This window comes from Vipera berus (genome assembly GCF_964194415.1).
Source record: "Vipera berus genome assembly, chromosome: 5".
Taxonomy (NCBI): domain Eukaryota; kingdom Metazoa; phylum Chordata; class Lepidosauria; order Squamata; family Viperidae; genus Vipera; species Vipera berus.
Genome location: NC_138207.1, coordinates 41,884,257 through 41,904,805, shown reverse-complemented (window position 1 = coordinate 41,904,805; position 20,549 = coordinate 41,884,257). Strand labels below are relative to the sequence as shown.

The 20,549-nt window shown below is 38.4% G+C and overlaps 1 protein-coding gene across 1 annotated transcript in view; it reads right to left on the bottom strand.

Moving 5' to 3' along the window:
• Positions 1 to 1,319: 1,319 nt before the first annotated feature.
• Positions 1,320 to 20,549, bottom strand: part of DGKG (diacylglycerol kinase gamma) — a gene marked incomplete at its 3' end in the record, with an annotated part of 89,437 nt that continues 70,207 nt past the window's right edge. The window contains exons 22-26 of the mRNA XM_081329806.1: positions 18,684 to 18,774; positions 12,868 to 13,069; positions 4,509 to 4,629; positions 3,557 to 3,617; positions 1,320 to 1,406 (exon numbers count right to left, since the gene is read on the bottom strand). Coding sequence (XP_081185932.1) covers positions 1,320 to 1,406; positions 3,557 to 3,617; positions 4,509 to 4,629; positions 12,868 to 13,069; positions 18,684 to 18,774 — 562 coding nt within the window. The remainder of the gene's footprint in view (positions 1,407 to 3,556; positions 3,618 to 4,508; positions 4,630 to 12,867; positions 13,070 to 18,683; positions 18,775 to 20,549) is intronic.

The window sequence follows — 20,549 nt, the reverse complement described above, 5'->3', positions numbered from 1 at the left end:
AAATTAACTAATTAGTTTGACTTCTGAGTTTGCTTACATTTTATTGTAATATCAGTGGCATATAAATGTCATAGAATTTGCGTACAGTTCTGCATTAAATTCTGATCATGTATTCAGGCTATTGTAGGCATCTAGTATTTTCAGTTACTCAAGTTAGCCCCATAATGAGATAAAATGTAAAACTTCCATGGAAAAGCTTTAAACTATGTGTATAAAATATTTCTGGACTGAAGTTGTAACAACCCTGTATGTGAAAAGAAATTTAAAAACATTAACTGGACAACGGAATCAGTATCAAACCTGAAGGTGTCCCTAATTCGTTGAGGTTATCAACATACCAAATGGTGAAGGGTTACTCACACATTTAATATGCCCTGAGTTTTCCTTTTCCTTCCAAAGGAAGTTCTCACTTTTAATCTTTTATGTTTCCTCTAATGAATCTGGCTTCTTTGTTGCAAAATATTTGTGTATTCCTGTGCCTCTGAAAGGGATCAGCTAACCAATTTCCACTCTATTTTAAAACTAAAAATTATGACTGGAGCTAGCAAGGAGCTCTTGTTTTACAGTTGCAGAAAAATAACATCTCTCTCCCTTTCCCCTTTCATCTCCCCTGTGTTTTCTAAACTTTGAAAAATAAATAGCATGTTTAAACAAGTGTACAGTTTGGTGACCCAAACAGTAGTAAAGCAAAATAACACTTATCTGCTGACAGAATTTCTTAAAAATAAATAAGCTACGTTTGGTTCCTTGCCAAATTTGATGCTTCAACAGTTATTTTTTGGAGGGAGGGTTTCTAAAAGAGTTTAAATAAGATGAAAATTCTCTTTCAATCCATCTGGAAGGCAATGTCAGACATGCTGTTTCCATGTCTGTTTGTTTGCTTTCTGACAGGGCTGTATAATTCAAGGCTGCCCAGAACGACTGTCTTTAGAAGAGTCTCAGATTTTACCACAGGCCAACCAGAGCAGTGAGAGCTTCCTCTTCTTGGACTGTGGTATTATGGAGGGCAAAATCCTTCGGAATCTTCAGTGTCAATGCTATCCCTGCCAATAATATTTAGAGAAAGTGGCTATGTGTGCATGGATATATGAACCCACACTGCTATTTCAGTTTGACTGCCGTATGTCAACCCTGTTATTTTCTACTAAGAGTTCATAATGCTGCCTCCAGACTGACGTTTCCAAAGCAGATTCAGAAGCCAGGAATCTGGAGGGATTAAGATTTCTTTTCTGCAGACCTTCCCTGGGTGGTTGCCACTGGAATGGAGAAATGCTGCTTCTGAAGGTTGTTCTTTGCTTGATTGAAAATTAGTCTCGAGTTCAGTTTCTTCTCCTCAGGAAGAAAAAGCTGCTCTTTTGGGGAGGTCCTAACAACATTGGCACTTGGCTTTTGTGGATTATTTTAATCTGGAAGCAAAAGGATGGAAGCCAAAGTCACAAAATCATTGAAATGAAAAGGCCTTTGGAGATAATTTGGAATAGTAAAATCCTGTAATTCATACAGAATTATGAGGCAGGAGGCAACAACAATAACTCTGATAGATGCAGGTCCATCTTATCTCAAACATCTTGAGCAAAGGAAAACCCACTATGTTCTAAGGCAGTCTATTTCACTTCACACATTTATTTTTAGATGTTTCTCCTCCTAGTTAGTTGAAATCTGCATCCCCTTAATTTTGACTCATTGCTTTGTTTTGCAATCTGGAAAGCTTCTTTACCTGGTTCTCAGTTCTTCAAATGTTTAATGACGACATTAAATTTCTCCTTATATTTTCTTCAGTATCCAACTGTTTCAACCAGTTCTCATTATATTATGATTAGGTGATTGCTCTTTCTAGATAGAAACTATTTCAAGGGACTATGGAAAGGGCAAAGATTTTCTATTAGCTGAGATAAACATTAACATTTCCCTTTTGTCAATGTCTATTTATGCTAGTTTATTGCTGCTACAAGGACTGGCTCCAACAGAGGACAAGCTGTTTGGAAGAACTAAGAAAGTAATTACTTCACCTGTGTCGTTTATTTGCAGAAGGTGGAAGTGGTATCTGCTGAATCTACTACTCTATGGTTTAGGGCATGTAGCCTTGCTTTTATATGATAGCATTTTGCTGCAGAGTTCCCCAATCTGATGACCCCAGAATATTGCAATAGGACTGTTATAATCTCTTTCCAGGTGGCAATGTAACATTTTCCCTAGATTAGAGCACATGATCAATTGTTTGGCAGCTAGGGGGAATATCAATCTTTTCCTACAGTCACCTAAACATGGCATAAACCTGCCAGGTATTCTGCTCTTCCTGATCTGAAGGCCTTTCTTCCATGACCAAAGAAAATCAGTACCAAGCAGGATCTGGCTCACAGATACACCCCCACTCCTGTTGCTTCAGGGAAAGATAAAACAAGTCTGTTTAGTTCTCTATGGCAAATAAAAAAAGTTCCTTATCAGACTGAATTGGAGATAGCACTGAGATAGTTCAGCCATTAAGCCTTATAAGTGGTTGTGGAGGCAGCAGAAGAACAGGTCATCTTCTCCACCACAGCCCAAGATGACTCAAGAAGTGTAACAGGCTCTCCAGAAAGGCACATCCAGCATATCTTGCCTGGCCAGTCAACTGTCATAAGGTGAGATCCTCAAAGCAATGAGAAAGTTGGGAAGTAGCATCCAACGTGATTCAAAAACTGAAATCCAAACCCTAGATAGCTCCAGATTATTGGAACAATTGGCTTTAGGAAAATGTTTGGTCCTTGTTTAATAACCATTCATTCAGTGACCATGTAAACTTGTGATGATCTCAATGAAGGGGACATATGATGAGTCATGTTAGTTGTGGTCATTGCAATGTGCCTGCAGTTCATTTGATTGTGATTTGGATGTTTTGTAATAAGTTCAAAAAATATGACATTTGCAGCATCCCTCAATCACATGATCATGTTTTGCAATCTTCTCTGCTATCTTCCCATGAGTGAAATCAAAGCGAAGTAGAGTTTTTGCTGCCTATAGAAGAACCTATATGTGGTTCAAAGTAGAACTGTTGAGAAGTCAATGGGGAAGCTGGCAGGAAGTCAGAAATCATGGTCATGTGAGATTCTTACTTAATGACCACATCCAGAGATGGCTGGAACTGCTTTCACTAAGCTGTAAGATCAGATGATGTCACACTTTGATTGCATCTCTTAGTGATGGAAATTCTGATCCAATTACCATCATTAAGTGAAGTATACACAGGAATTCAAAGAGCCGTTCTTTTCACTTTGAATACTTCTCTGCAGTGCTTTTTTTCTAAAAAAAAAAAAAAAAGGTGCCGGAACTCTCGCCTTGCCTAACCTACAAGGTTCCATCCAAAAAAGGTGCCGGAACTCTGTTCTGGGGGTTCCATGACAAAAAAGCCCTGCTTCTTTGCAAGATATTGTTCTATAATACTCATTTGCATATCAGAGTCTCTTCTGTAGCTTATTTTTAAAAAAACAACAACAACCAACCGCTTCTCAGAGCTTCTTGCTCTAATAAATAAACTCCTTTAATAGCATTCAGACTTTTCTGTGTTTCAACTACTCACTGTACAAGGTGGTTGCATCCAAGGCTCTCCATCCACTTGCATGGGCAACAGTTTGGTTGTTCTGCAATACACAAACAGTCTTGTAAGAAGGAAAACTAGCCAGAACTGAATTCTGTCTTGCTCTAAGCTGTCAATAATGAAAAGAGTAAGATATACAAGATGATGCTATCTAATTGTAGTCACTGAATCATCACCTAATGTTAAGTGTTGAATGATAAATGAACCATAAATTAATAGGATGGTTCTAATACTATGATAAAAAATGGACTGGCTAATTTTTAGATCAGTGTGTTGTATGAACATGCTTCTTGTTAGCGTAGTTAGGATTTCTAGGAACCACAGAAGCAATAGCATAGGGGCACAAGAAGGCATGCTCCGTTTACATGTCTCAACATACCTTTATCATTCTTTGCTTAACTCATCTATCATATGTGCAATTGCAAATAGAGGCAACTGTGTTTTATCCAATATAGTCTTGAGGTATGTTGAGTTTGGCTCTATAAAAACTACATCCTTTTCCTATTTCTTAATGTAAGAGCAGGCACCTTATTCTCCTTTGTCCTGGGTTCCCCTGTTTTTTAATGGCTCCTCATCTCATTCTCTCATCTCATTTTGTCTCTTTTTAGAACATGCTGAAATTCTGGGAAAACATAATGCCTTCTAAGTAAAGTGCTTTATTTTCATCAACTTTCTAGCCATTGTTTATCCACTGCAGGATGAAATCTTCTTCCTTATGTTTCCAACCAGCTTTATTTTATAGACCTGATAAGTTTTTCAGGTCATGGCAAACCACAGAAAATTCAGATTTGGTCTTTAGAGCAGGGTATTAGAATATTAGCACACAAAAGAAACGGATACCAGGAAGTGCCTGATTCTTTTTTGTCTCTTACTATAATATCTTCCAAACTGGGCAAAAAAAATCATATTAGAACCAAAGCCTCAAAGTAGGTACCTGATGGCAACAGAGGAACACTGGGCCAATCTCTTTCCAGCACTTTTCAGTCCAGTATAGATCTGTCCCATTTCCATTGCCCCTTCAAGACCAACAACCTCCAAGAGCTGATCACTAAGATCTAATGAAAGAAAGATAGATTATTATTAAACAAAAAAAAAAACTTGTGGCCCTTTTATTGCGTTTAATGCAAAGCTGAAGATTGCTTATACTGCTGTTCTTCATGTAGTGGCTATGGACATTAGGGTACTTATTTGCAAGGTTCTAATACTCCTTGATGATGTTTTAAATTAAAATTGTTTTAATTGAAAAGTTGATATATCTATAGCTGTCTGTCTGTCTATCATCTTCTATCATCTATCTAATCATTGGAGGTAGTAACAGTGTCCAGATAGACTAAAGGGGATGATATTTTCTATGTAAGTTTTGCTCATCTGTTGTGTACATCTGGACTGTCATTTTTTTTCCACTTTACCAGTGTACCTTCTGAAATAGGAACTTTCTTGTGATTGGTGGAGAAAATGTTGTGATTTAGTTTGGGGGCTCACATCTACTTCTGTTTCTTGGCCAAGTCTCTGAACTTTACTGCATTGGCCTGCATTTTGGAAAAATGGGCATTTAACCCCAACTGGTTGGTATCCATTTCATGAATGGGCAAAACGTCTTTAGCATGACTGTCTTTCTGTGTATATATCAGTCAAACGCAACTTTATTTCCAAATGAATCCACTGTCCTGAAAGGACTGGAAACAAGAGTTTGAAGGCAATGTTTGGAGCAGTTCTTTGTTAACCTCATCTTTTATTGCAGAATTCCCCAAGTTCATTTAAAATATTCAGATTGCAGGTCTACAAATACACCTATCTTTGGAAAGTTACTATTAGTATGTAGAAGCTATACAGGCCAGTGACTGGATGAGATACTATTTCTATCTATTTAAATGCTGTTCTGAGTTGCCTGGAAAAATAATATAAGAAGCATGCTAAATTTGTCAATAGTCTGAATCAATAAAAGGTTATTTTACTTGTTCACCTTAATGGAAGTTTTGGTTAACTCAGGAGCATGATTTTCTTTTTGCTAGGATTAAATTTTTATGACCTTTCTCCACATTTTGCTTTGAAATGAGTTGGCTACAGCTCTCAGTTCAATTTTTTTCTTACAAGGCTAAGTTACAGGTAATGTATGCAGTCCCACGACTTGTGATCCGGTGACCCCCTGCACGTTGCCTATGGGTGCTTTTGATGCTCCAGTGAGCATGTTCCAAATATTTCATTTAATTTCATTAAATTTCATTAAAAAGACTTTATTGGGAAAAGAATCACATTATGAGGGAAGCACTGTAACAGTGACAGTGCTTCCAAAGCAAAGCAACAGGGGCAATGCTTCAAAAGCAAAGCAACAGGGGTAATATTTCTGCATTTGGCAGCACTTTTCATGTAAATTCTACTCCTTTTCAGAAAGATTTGTGCACTTGATGTTTGTGTGATCCAAGACTATTACCAAATGCACAGATGTTATCAATTTGTGGTTTTGAACACAAATGACTTCCCTATTTGGGTCAAGGATTAAACTTTTTTCAGCACTCAGAAAGATGATGCAGCTAAGGATAAATAAGTAGGCTTGCTTCATCTCTTTGGGTTCTTCATTTGGCAAACCCTCCTGTGCACATGCATGGTTTCTGTTTGGTTGCCTTTGCTGTGCAAGGAGAAAAGTGTAGCATGGAATGAAAATGAATGACAGACAAGAAGAAACAAATGTGAGAACAAAGCAAATGTGAGACCTTTGTCTTTTGAAATATAGATATCTGGCCTGTGCCAGGATGAATCTGCAGTGCCAAAGTTGGAGTCATTTGTTCTACAGCACCCCAAAATAGCATATTTAATTTTCTCAAATGAGGTCTTGCCTGAAAAACTTCAAAACTAAACACTAATGGCCTCAAATTATTCTTTTTTCTACTCTGGAAAGATATTTGGAACAATAGATTTCATCTCTGAAGCATAGGAATAGTCTTCAAAGATTGTTTCCTTCCACATTTGTGCGTATTCCTCCAGAATCTGAGTTATCAGAGAAACAAGCCAGGATAATACGTGTTGCCATGATGGCTGAACTCTAATTTGCATCAGCAAAAATGCTTGCCAGTGACACAAGTTAAAGACAAGATTTAGTAGATTTTTTTTGGTGTTATTTCCACCACCTCTCAGAATCAGTAGATAGTCAGAAAAACAACCACCAATCATTCTTCTGAAAGTGTGATGGAACAGGTTGGACAGAGGTTTTAGCTGTATTCACATTGTCTGTGTGACAGATCACTCAAGCTAGTTCAGAATACAGTTCAACAGGTTGCTGGTCTGGAGAAAGGAGCTTACACAGCACACTAATGCAGTGCCTTTCTGCCTTATCCTGGGCCATCCTTAACTTGTCAGCTGGGTTATTTTTGGACAAAAGGTTACCAGTCTTCTAGAAGTCTGGTAAGCTTATAGAGAGATTTACCACCTCTCTGTCACTTGGGATAGAAGGGAAAACTAGCACTACTCTTGTCAATTTCCCTCCAGCTTCCAAATTGGTAAGACCTATGGGGAAAAGTGAATGGACATATCAGCATCCAAATGTATCAAATGAAAAATACAAAATGGCATCACCAAAAAAATAATGCTGCCTCACTCCCAAAATAATAGAAGCAGCAGAAAACACAGCCATGCCAAACCCTTGTCAGCAGAAGCAGCAGAAAGCTGTAGCGAACTCGAGTAGAATCAGCAATACATACCTCCCCATTTAAACAGATCCTAGCAGATCCTATTTTTAGTCATAGGCAGGTTTACTGATCTTTGTAAAACTTTTGAATATTCAATAGTAGGTCTAGTGATCTACAAAAAGGCTGACACATATCAGTGTACATAAGGAAGCCATGCTATGCTTTGTGAAATGTAAGTTAGGTATTACATGGGCAAATGCTTCTACAGAAACCAGGGGTTCCTGCAGCTGAAAGCAAAATGGCCAGGGATGGAAGTGCTTTAACCAGAGATGAAGATGTAAGCCTGTGGCAACCTTAGTTGGACAATAGGAATTCTGACTGCATCCTCACCAGATTTGTGAATGAGCCATTGCAGGTTCTTCGTAAGAATGTGTTGAAAAAGGTAGAAAATGCTACTTTAAAACTGCTAAGGACCAATTTAGGGTACCTCTGTGGGTAGGCTGGAGATAATCAAAAGCTGCATCATAAAAACACATCATCTAAAAATGATCTGTGAGATATCTTTATGCCATGGGTGAATCTGAATATGGAGTGTGGTCCCTATACAATTGTTTTCTTTTTCCAAAAGATAGAAAATGAAATTGTTATTCAGATCTACCTGTATGTAAAATCCTATAAAGCCTTGCTGTAACATACGTATTTGGGGAACAACAAAATGTATTCTTTTGAGGATTAGGTTAGTGATGACTCATGTAAAATTGTACTGCTAAATCCTCCACATGATTCAAGATTAGCTTTTTAAAAATCCCTTTTTGTATTATCCTACAGAAAAAGCTGCTGCAAAAAGTAATAATTGATAGTATTAAGAAACTGCTCCTCCCTATAAACCTTGTCCTGACATATCTGATTATTAGTTTTCAAGCTGGTTAGCCATTATCATTTGTGGATGTGTTATAAAGGTAACCTGTAAACTTACATTGCTGCTATGCATGAACCCATTTGTCTCATTCCACAAGAAAAGTAGTGAAGGGGAACATTTATAGGCTGGGAAACTTGCAGGGTGGGGGGTGGGGGTAGATATGGCCCACAGATCAGATATTTGCAACTTCCTGCTTATTGCTTTGAAGTTGCAGTCCTTAGAAAGCTACCCACTGCAACTGAGGCAACCATTAGTGAGAAAGTATTTCAAAATTGCCGTGCATTGTTCCCAATGAAGATCATGCCCAATGTTTTTTTTTTGAGGATCGTGCTGTAAACGCCTACAGATTTGTTGCAGCACTCATCCCGCCTCAGGCCTCTCCACTTGGACTTTCATGCATTAGTCAGAAAGGAATATTCTGGAGAAAGTGCTATTTCACCACCCTGGCAGCTTTCTTTTCCCTGTTTGTACTGTAGCCTGTAGCAGCATTAAAGCATCCTCTTAATTACTCATTCTGTTCTGTCTAAGCAGCACCTGTTCTGCCAAGCTCTTTCCAATCCTCTCCATAGTCTCCCATGAGGATATTCTTAGAATTGTCTTATTTTCAGGCAGGTGCTCTCATCGGAAGAGCATTTCAGAAAAACCTCACAAGGTGATCTATGATTCTCCATGACAGAGAACGTACCTTTTATTTCCAGTAGTTTGGCACTGCTGTGCCAACACTGTGATTAGCTTAAGGCTTTTAATATTTCATTACTTTGCAAGATCCATTTTCTACAAAGCTTTAGACTCATTGGAAGCTGGCAAGGAGTTGGGGGAGGGAATGGCATTGAGAAAAATTAAATAGGCAATGAATTAATCTTAAATAAATGATAAACTTAGAAATAACTGCTGCCTGTAAAATGCTCCTTTGGAGTATAACATAAGTTCCCGCTTTATCCCAAAATCAATGCATTCATGTTAAGGGTCTGGAGGGATTACCAAAAACAATATCGAATGTCAGAGATGAACCCAAGTCAAAGGGTATTTGGAAATGCTTCAATACTTTGTACTATAAGCAATGGACAAGCATCCTGCAGGCAGGTTTTGAGCAGGACAAGTAAACTGAATTGAAAGAAAGCTGCACACAGCAGCTTCTTTAGCAGAAATGAATTAAAATAAAAATAAATAAAAAGAAGCTGGTAGTCATAACCTCAGACTTCTTACAGCACAAGCTTGTTGCCTAGGGAGAAAGCAAGCAAGTGCCCTTTGTCCTGGGAATCCTTTCTTACATGCGCAGCTGGAAGCTAGCAATGTTGGCTGCTTTAGAGATAATTTAGAATTGTGAATTAAGTCCCTTTGGAAATTGTGTGTGAGAATGTCAAAAGGCAAACTGGCTAATTGTCAGGGTGTGTCCTGCCTGGTCTCATGCCGCCTCTTCAGCCTTTGCCTGCCTGACCCATCTGCTTTACCAGCTTTCCCTCAGCTTGGTGCTACCCCACCACACACCTCCCATGATATGGGACATATCTCCCCAAATTCTAGTCAGTCATTATGGTCAACTTGTCTTTTTGAAAGATGTACTGTTTGTGGTTGAAAACTGGAATGCCAAAGTTGAAAATAGTAAGGAGGAAAACATAGTTGGACTGAGTGGCCTAAGAAACAGAAATAAAACAGGAGAATGATTTATTAGTTTCTTCCAATTCAATATTTCTTCAATGCTAACATATTTTTCAAAGTTCAAAGCCTACCTTATGTACATGGGCATCACCAGATGGGGCACATAAATAGGTTTCACTATATTATCGGTACAAGAAGGTAAAGGAGCTCAATTTATAGTAGTGAAAATGTGGACGGGGCTATGTAGAATAGATTATGAGCTGCTCATATGCAAGTTCCAAATCAAGCTAAAGCAGGCCAAAGCCAACAGTTTCCAAGATATGAACTTGAGCATACAGTCAATATTTTCAAGGACAACATCAGGATTTTCTGGACCCTTTCCAGTCAGGATTCAGGCTGGGCTATAGTACCAACATGACTTTAGTTGCATTTGTGGATTACTTTTGGAGGGCTCAGGATGGGGGTGGTTTCTCCATCTGGCCCTTCTGGATCTCTTGGTGGCTTTCAATACCATCAATCATGGTATTTTACTGGACCAGCTCTAACAATTGAGGGGGGGGCACTGTTTTGTGACAGGTGGTTTTCCTCCTGTCTCTATGACTGGTACCAGTCAGCATTAGTGAGCAAGGCTAAGTCCTAATCTCCTGTTATGTCTCTCTCTATATAAACATCTATATAAAGCCACTGGAAGTGGTATTTGGAGCATGGAGTCCAATATCAAAATTATATATCTCTACCTCATGCAGAAAAGTGATGCTGCTTATTGCCTTGAGGCTGTAAGGGCCTGGATGGGAGAAACTTGCTTTGACTCAACCATAGCAAGATGGAATAATTGTGGATCTTTGGCTCTCCTAAAGTCAGGAGAATTGATATCTCTGACTCTAAAATGGGATAACATTCTCATGGAGAGAGGATCCAGCTGAACTCATGGCTCCTGGTGGAAAAGCACGTGGCAACGATGTCAGGAAGCTTTGCACCAATTTATCTTGTGTGTCGATTGCACTCATTCTTCAACTAGGAGTCCTCGCTCATAGTAACTCATGACTTAGTAACCCGTTTGAATTACTGCAATACATTCAAAGAAAAATTGAAAGGGCAACTGGTCCTAAATCCAGCAACAGATAAATTTTGAGTGTCCTGTGTTTTACCACTTTTGTTTGAGCTGCATGGCTCCCAGTTGTTTTCCGGGTGCAATTCAAGGTGTTGGTTATGACCTTTAAAGCCGTACAATGCACAGAGCCAGATTATCTGCAGGATCAGCTCTGCCCTTCCTTCTAGGTTAAATAGGGTAGGCATGCTCCAGGCCCCCTCCCTCAAATGTTGTTACCTGATGGGACTTTGGAAGTGTGCCTTTCATAGTGGCCATCCCAGCCTTTTGGCATAGCTTCTCACCTGAGATCTGAGGGATCACTGCTTTTTTAGCCTTCCAGAGGGTTAGGGTGACATTGGGCTAGGATGAGCTGGGAGATTGTTTGGTCCGTCAGAGATATCACAGGTAGCCAAGAAAACAAAGAAATCAGTCCAGAATTCTTATTCAAGGCACAGATAAGATTCAAATGATCTTATTTTGGATACATTATGCAAAGACCCAAGTTCTTAATAATAATGGCAAAGGACTAGCAGGTGACAAAGAAAAGGGCAAGTTTTCAGCTTCTATTCTGATTAATTTTCTCAAAGTAAAGATGTGTTTTCCACCAGATAATTGTGAAAAGCAAGTTTAAGGAACAGGTTTGAAATTTGAGGATGATAAAGATATTCAGGGAATACCTGTTTACTCTGAATGAGTTCAAATATCTAGGATTCTAGGGCAAAAGGTATTCATTTATTTGATTTCTATCCTACCTTTAATTTAGGCATTCAAGACAGTATTTACAGCACTTCCTGCACTTATAATTTCACATAAAACAGCCTGGTGGTAGGTTGCCTGTAGTCCAAAGTCACCACATGAGCTTGGATAGAATATTTATCAAATCTACAAATATTATAATGTCAGGTGGGATAGCTCATACCCTAAAGATTGTATAAATAACTTTAACAATTATTTTTATGTTAGAGAACTGTACCTAAAATAACAGAATGAAATTTAACAGGAACACATGCAGGATTTTTCACTTAGCAAGCAATCAGCTGCACATGTGTATCTGACTTGGCAAAAGCATTTGTGAAAAAGATTTTGGAACTGTAGCTGATCACAAATTGAATATGAGTCAGCAGTGTGATGTTGCTTTCAAAAAAGCCAAATGCATTTTTATGCTTCAGCAGAAGTATTGTTTCCAAATCATAGGCGATCACTTAATTTCTTTTGGTCATATCCCATCTCAAGTATTGTGGCCAGTTCTAGATATTGTACTTTAGGAAAGATTTAATTAAACTACAACAAGCCCAGAAAAGATCTCTGAGGAGGGGAAGGGGTTTAAGAAAGATTGAAGGAATTGGGAATATTTATAATCTTGAAAAAGATTGAGGGCAATAGAAGAAGGGGACGACAGAGAATGAGGTGGCTGGATGGAGTCACTGAAGCAGTAGGCGTGAGCTTAAATGGACTCCAGAAGATGGTAGAGGACAGGAAGTCCTGGAGGAACGTTGTCCATGGGGTCGCGATGGGTCGGACACGACTTCACAGCTAACAACAATAAAAACAACAATCTTGAAAAAACTGGGAGGTGCTACATGGAACACCAGGCTTTGTTTTCTACCACTACAGAGGACATTGTCCACAATCATGAAAACAGATTCCAGACTGAATGTTTAGAAAAAAAACTTAATAGTTCAGCCAGTTATCCAGAAAATTGGATTCCTCTTCAGCCAGTGTGTTGAAGTGAAAGCTAAGACATATCTGAGATATGCTTTAATTTGAGCATGTTCTGGTACTCAACAAGCAGTTGTAATGGCTTCTTTCAATTCTTCAATGACTAAGGGCACATGAGTCCTGGGTTTTGGTCTTCATTTTCACAGATGAAATAGGTTGTTATTTTTCATTAAACTGCATGTCCCTAAGAAATCTTATTTTTTGGTTCTTCCAACTTGTCAAGCATTGAACGCAGGAAATACTATTTTTTTGTGGCCACTGTAGATATACAGGGATGACTCCTAAATATCTGCAACTTCCTATATGCTACTTTTACTGCACTCAAAATTCTAAGCCATCTCACCTTGCACACAAAATTTGAGCTCCTTGGCATCAATAACCACCGAGGATTGCAACTTTTCAGGTATTTTCTTGCTCATACGGTTATAGCTGCGCTGTTTCTTGGTTTCCCCCCAAAGATTGGAGCCACCATACATGCTGGGAATGTTGAGGACTGCAATTCCTTCCAATGAAGTGCTAGTCAGATCCAAAACTGTTCCATCACACTGATACAGAGGGAGAAAAAGATAAAAGAGTGGTTTTATGAAATATATTTAGAATTATCTATTGAACTGTATCATGAACTATTTAAATATTTTTATTTCACCATTCTAAATATCAAGTAACTTCTAATTGTCATAAAACCAATGAAGCAAAATTATTAAGATCCATATTCATTACATTAACACTAAACAATAAGCTGTGATGCTATCAGTTCAAAATTCAGGTGTAGATGGCTAGAACCCCTTTCAGCAGGAGGTGTACTGTCTAAATCGGGGGTCCCCAACCCCCAGTCTGTGGACTGGCACCAGTCCGCATCATGCCAGCCATGGTCCGTGCAAGCAAGTGAAGCCCCATCTGTGAGATGCAGGCATGCAAAACCACACCCTCTCAGATCTGCGGAAAAACCTTTCTCCTTGGAACCGGTCCCTGGTGCCCATAAGATTGGGGGCCGCTGGTCTAAACTATGTTTTACTTAAGGCCATTTTAACCAGAGCCTAAATGTACCACAAACATGCAGTTTAAAAATCCACAGGGTTTCACTTTCAAAAAAATGCACTATATTTTTTGTTTCTCATGCACGTCTGAACAGCACAGTAGATGTGAATGAAATATTAGATTTATGAACAAGGGGTCTATACAACTAAATATTCTGAACATTTTAAAGTATGGTATAAATATTATCAGGAGTAATATGGGAAAAATCTAGGTAATCTAGTAAAAATTACTTTAAGCTTCAGTATGGTTGACCTCGTTGATGAATAATGCCATCTATGAAGCCAACATAGCTATATTCATCTAAGCTAAGGCAACGCCTATTGTATTCAAGATCATTTTAAGATGCCTGTAGATCCTAGTAATTTTGTGAGTCTTTTATCACCTATGAATTTTGCTGTTTTGCATATTGTATATTATTTACTGACAACAGAGGGAATGTTTAAAGCAGAGAATGAAGACTGTAAATAATGTGACTGCTTTACAAGCCATTGTGGGTGGCAGAAATGAAAAGTTTACTAATAGTCAGGTGAACATCGTAATAATAATTTATTCACATTTAAAAACTATCAAGCTTCATATGTGAATCCATTTAGCTGTGTGGTTGTCCCTTCTTCCTCTAATTGAAACTAGAAATTAATGAAAACAAGGTGTAAATAGTTTTTTTTTTGTAAAGAGTAGTCTAAAGCAAGATAATAACATGTTTGGCAAAAGCTATAGTTGAAAAACAATTATTTTGGTCTGCACACAAGTCCTTTGACATTTATCTAAGGATTGCAAGTGCTGTTCTTCGGTCTGTGTTCAGTTCTGCTTCATTGTTTTGCTTGGGGACATTGCCAATGAGCCTCCCCTGCGCTGTCTGGGTAGCAAAATTCTGGCAGGCTGCAGAAGGTGATATAGATGCCATATATTCACCCAGCAGAGGAATGAGCATCTAATGGCCAGCAACTGTATTTTCCTCTTTAACCCTGCTTTGCCTCTGTGCCAATGTGGTACAATGGCCTCTTTGAGAAGGGGCAGCTGATGGGTTGTTGGCAGGAAGACTGGAAGTAGACATTTGCAGCTGGGCAAAAAAAACACAACTTAATTTCTAAGCGACTACAACTGTAACTGATGCCAATTTCCAAAACAAAACTGCCATTTCTCCTGTGCTCATGACAGATGCCTGGAGCCAAAAGGAGGGCAAACTGTTGCTTTCATCTTAAAATGCTGTTAAATTAACACTTTGCAGCCCTTGAACTACAATATCCTGAACACATTTGCAGAAAGATCCAGGACTGAGAAACATAGTTATTTTTTCACACAATAGTATTTTTCAGCCAATACTGGGAGGGGATACACTTAGGGGTTTTTTATATAACAGATGAATAGCTGTGCAGTGCGGAATCTGTCAAAGGTTGAACAAATACAGCTAAAGTATTTTCCCCATGTCCTCGCTATCAGTGCTAAATCCAAAACAAGTACAATAAAAGCAATAGTAAACCCTTTTGTGTATAGCATTTTGTTCCCAATCAAGGACCCATGGGAAGCCCACAAACAGACTGAAATCCAATAATGGTCATGACTTGTGTTCTTGGCAACTGTTATTCAGGTGCCATTGTAAACATAATCACTGTCAGGACTACTTTCCACAGCAGCATTATCCTAACTGCTTATCCCAGATATATAGCAGGTAGTCCTAATTGCTGCTCAAAGAAAAGGCATTCACTTTTATTTCATTATTTAATATGCTGCATGACTAAATTACTAACTGAAGTCATGCGTGGAACTAATCTGTTTTGAACCCCAGAACTAATCATTTGCCTACTTAGATTGTTTGAAATGTTTCTGGCAAAATGTGCTATTTGAATATTCCATGTCTGACTTCAGCCTCTCAGGCATGAATCCACAGGGGAAAGTTTTAGGAGTTGCACTGATTCACAAACTAAATACAATCTCAACAATTGATGGCTAGGGGAAAATGCCAAATACCATTTTAAGTCTGCATCTATTTTATAGATGTACTAGGTGAACTGGATGTGGGAGGTAATAGTAGTGTGTGCTGAAATACCATACCAAACTAAACACAAACCTTCTCATATTTTAAGAATAGCTGGATGATGGAAAAAGTTCTTCAGAGATACCAAGAATGTCCTTCCTTGCTGGTTCTTTTTTATTTAAACATCCTGTACTCAAAGGGATAGGCTAGACTAGTGTTGGAAGGAAGAAAGCTGGGGAGTGATGAATGAGCAAGGGATGTAGCCAGCTAAAATATCTGAGACAGCTGAGGAGAAGTATATGTTATGTCATTTACCCTTTTTGACAGCAATCAACTGAAACTTATTCCTGATCTGGGTTTGGATGAGTTCCAATTTCCTCTAAAAAGCTTTTCTCTCCTTCCTGGCTATTATTAGCCCCTGAAGATGCTGTCTGCAATAAAATCAGGAGGCCATCACTGTGTGTAACCTTATAAAATAAGAGTAGATGTCTTAAGCACACACCAGCATCTATAGAGTGGACGGGCTTCTATCTCTTTCACTGGCACTTTTGAAAGATACTGTGAAAATAGGAATGAGGAATAAAAAGAGATGCATGAAGAAACCAGCAGTGAACTCTGAGTGGTATGTCCACTTGGCACCTTTTTGATGTGGTCTGCAAGTGCAATGTATTCCTTAAAGCCATCCATACCCAGATCTGAGGTCACGCTGGCATGCAAATCTATAGTCACAGTAAAGATAGTAGCACCAGGATCACTTATACAATTAGGAAGCAATTAGAGAAGTCAACTGAGCCCAGGATCTTCTGAAATGATTTCTTGGACAAGGACAGCTGATGGGAATTGTCCCTGTATCAGCCCTTGAGTGAGGATGCCTGTCATCATGAGGATGCCTGTCCTCATTCTCATAAGGAACTGAGGGGAGGTGATCACAGCAGAGTGGAAAAGCATGGCAAGGCATGGGCTGTGACTGACATTTCCATTTTCTAGCTTCATTATTTATTTATTTATTTATTTATTTATTTATTTATTTATTTATTTATTTATTTATTTATTTATTTATTTATCTATTTATCTATTTATCTATCTATCTATCTATCTATCTATCTATCTATCTATCTATCTATCTATCTATCTATCTATCTATCTATCTATCTATTTATTTAAATTTCTATACCGCCCTATTCCTGAAGGACTCAGGGCGGTTTACAGGGCAGCATAAAATACAATATAAAAATAATATAGAATTAAAATACATTAAATTAATTAAGCCCAATTAAAACAACATTTAAAAAGCTAAAACCCCTTCAGCTTTAGTGAATTATTAACAAATGTTACATTTATGTTTCTAGACTACGGAAACTGAAAGTATAACTTTCAGTCCTTAAAAAGAGGACAGTTTGGATGAGGTTGGGGAGTGGAAATGGTTATGGAAAATACACACCACATAAAATCTCAAGTAGAAACTATGAAATGACTGACTTCTTAGTAACTGCTGGTGAACCACACACTTCCTAATTAGAGGCTGTTTTCATGTAGCTAGAAGGTGGTAGTAGGCAATCACAGAATTTACAAACATTCACAACTTAATTTTAGTCAAGCCCTGAGGTATACCTGTAAGGGCACAATTCTGTTCTCCCAAAACTGGCTTCAAAGATGAAACACTCAGATGTCCATGCCAGCAAATATATTTAAAGGGAATGAATAAAACAGGAATATGCTGTACATTTTTAAAACGCTGCTCCACATCTATAACTTTTTCTTCTTCCACTGAACTGTGTTTTGGATATCTGTATCCAACGGAAGCTTTCTCAACTATAAATGTACCTACTCTTTCCCTGCAAAACATCTTAAAATGTTCAGTGGATGGAGATATCACTAAAAGCTCAGCTGCAGCTGCCAGCTGTTTGTGGGGGAAAAAAACCTTTGTCGACCTGCTAACAGTGCAGTAACCACAGGAGTTATATTGTTAATTGGAAAGTATTCAGAGGCGTGGAATCTAGAATCTTGTTTGGTTCTACCATTGTGGGTCAGAATCAAACACTAAAAATTAAAGAGAGGAGTATTGTGCTTATGAAGGCTATGCAAAAAAATAAAATATCTGCCAGCATTGTCCCATCAGGCAAGCCTTTTGGTGAGAAGCTTTCTCCTGTCTCCCTCCTGCACTTTGGATTCTCTTAATCATTGATTGGAAAAAATGGCCAATGCACCATCATCTTCCTATTCCTTTATTTCTCTTACATCCAGCAGTCCAGGGGCAATTAGGAGAGCCCAGAGGCCCTTTCTCTTCAAGTGGCAATCTTCAGTAGAATGGCAAATAGGGTGGCCTTTTCATTGCCTGTCTCCTCCTGCTCCTCTTCCTCCAGGGCCTCCTCTTTCCCCCTTTGTCCTGTTCCTCCTCTCCCCCTACACAGTTCTACAAAGTCAGTAAGTGAAATTTCCATAAATGTACATTTGTGAATTATCTACTATTTGTGATCCCAATTTTAAAAGCGCTCTGTTTCAGCTGAGAAGATACGGAAGGTTTTTTTTTAAATTGGGGGAATTCTTGTATTGGAATTGGTATTATTTTCAAACACTAAAATATTTCTTGAAAGAATAGAAAAGTCCCATGTCTTGAAGGATGTGGCTGAGTTTAATAGCATCAGGGTAAACTGAGCAAAACACGTCTGGCTCCAGGGATAGTGCTATGTTGGTTACATAAAAACTAGACCAATGCTAGTCAATTACTGCCATAACTCTTGGCAAGTCTACTCATGAATAAAATAGATTCATTTAACACCACTACTTAAGATTTTGAATATATATCTATTAAATTAAATCATTTTATTTTTTAATTCTAACCTGTAAGCAGCAGAGCTGTTACAGCCTAATTTTTTGACTAAAGTTTTAATGACTCTGTAGATGGAATGTAGCTGAAGTTAAAGAAGAAGGGAAAAATAAACTGTAAATTGGCCAGGAATAATTTTCCAATAAACCAGGGAAATTCTTACTCTACAAGCTTGACCCTGACTTTTCTAGAATGTTCAATAGCCTACAGTATGTTTAATGTTTTAATGAAATACAACAATACATTTCTAAGAAATTATTGGCATAATCATGACACACCTTCTACAGAAAATAAGACTAAAGGGTTTGGGAAGACTCACCTCAATCTCTACATAGTCGTGAAGCTTCTTGCAAGTGGCTGCAAATGTTTCTGTTGTGCCAAATTCAAAATACCACAATTTATTCTTCATTCTGACATACAGAAACAAAATAGGAAAAGCATTCTGGAGTGATACATTCACTTGATACTTTATCTATACAGTATATGCTGCCTTGCTAGCAGCCACAGAGTTTGCAGTCTATATACATTAAGAGCTACCATAGTATGACTGGGAAATGATAGAGCAAAAAAAAATCTTCTAGAAAATTAGACAACTTATGGAATTGCGTCACAACAACACTAGATGATGGAATATTTCAATTCACCAACTATTTTATGCACTTTATACACTTTTCCCTTTTCAGTAAAATTTAGGGTCTTTTCTTAATAGAATAGTAGCTATCTTCAGAACCAAATTTTAATTAAGGATAAGACACCGTATTGTTTTGTACCAATCATTGATGCACATCACAGTCCTACAGATTGTATCAGAGGATTTACTCCACAGTTTAGCAGTCCAAGGAGGTTATAGAAAGTAAACAAGAATAAGGATGCTTCCACATGTTTCCAGTCCTCAATACCTCGCGAATTGGTCTAAAACAAGTTTCAAATTAGGCAGTGTGACACCATAAGTCAATCAGCTAACTCCCATTATTCTCAATCAGCTGACCGTTGACGATGGAAACTGAATATCTTCTTATATTGGAAGGAGGGCGGGAAAGCTGCTGCTGCTGCAGCCTTGCTCCTGAAAAAGGAAACCAGCCTCTGTTGCCCAGTAGCTGGTCAGGCTACCCGAGTGGTGGGATTCAGATACGTGAACAACCGGTTCTCCGTGTGGATGCTGCTTCTGGAAGTCCATTCTGTGCCTGGGCAGCAAAAAATTAGATACCGGTTCTGCCGAAGTGGTGCGAACCGGCTGAATCCCACCACTAAGCTACCCCCATAAAATGGCATGCTTTGCCTACTTGTACTTGGCTCATACATTCCAGGGGTGTCAAACTGCCAGCCTGCAGGCTGGTTGCATCATATGGATGCTGCGCCCACCCCAGCTCCGGCAATGCAAAAAGTCACAATATGTCATGACACGTCACGTGACATGGTGAGTTTGACACCTGCCTTTCAACTTTCTGGGCACCCATAAATTGTAACCCTCCTTGTTCATGAAATCACATGTGTGTACGTGTGGGGTGGGAGAACAATCCATTTTATGGGAATCCCTGAGACCTAAGTCCATAAAATCTTGTTTTTATTTCCTGTGAAAGCCTATTTCTTGACCATAGAAATCTACTATACTAATGTTTTTTTACTTGCATAATTATAGCCCATCAACCCTTTGGAGTAAAATCAACTAAGCTGCCTCATTCTAGTTTCAATTTAATATAATTTAGAGGAAGCATATTTCCACAGATTTTTTAAAAATATAATTTAAAATATAAAAATATAGTAAAAGAGCTTCGTAAGGCCAATTAAGGAAATTGGATTCTTTCTCAATTCAGAATTTTTAACCTGATTATTTTTTATTATGATGGTAGAATCAGGAGTAAGTGGTGGTGGCAGATAATTTAGAAGGAAAATCATTTTTACTTCAATTTGAGAGGGCAGTATGCTTTTATTGCCCTTTCAAAATTTAGGACAGAAATATGCGTGCACCCACCCTCTTTTTCTAATACATGTTTGGTGGCTCCTCTTTGGCCTAAGATGACTTCAGAGCTGTCTAAGGAACATGGTAATTTAATAGAGTTTGTTTACAGGAAGTGCCTTCTGTGCTCTATTCCTTGTATGAAAAATTTTCAACCAGATCCTCAGAAACCATCCAAAGGTTTAAAGACTGGCGTAATGCTATAAAGACAGGAACAGCAGCTGTTTG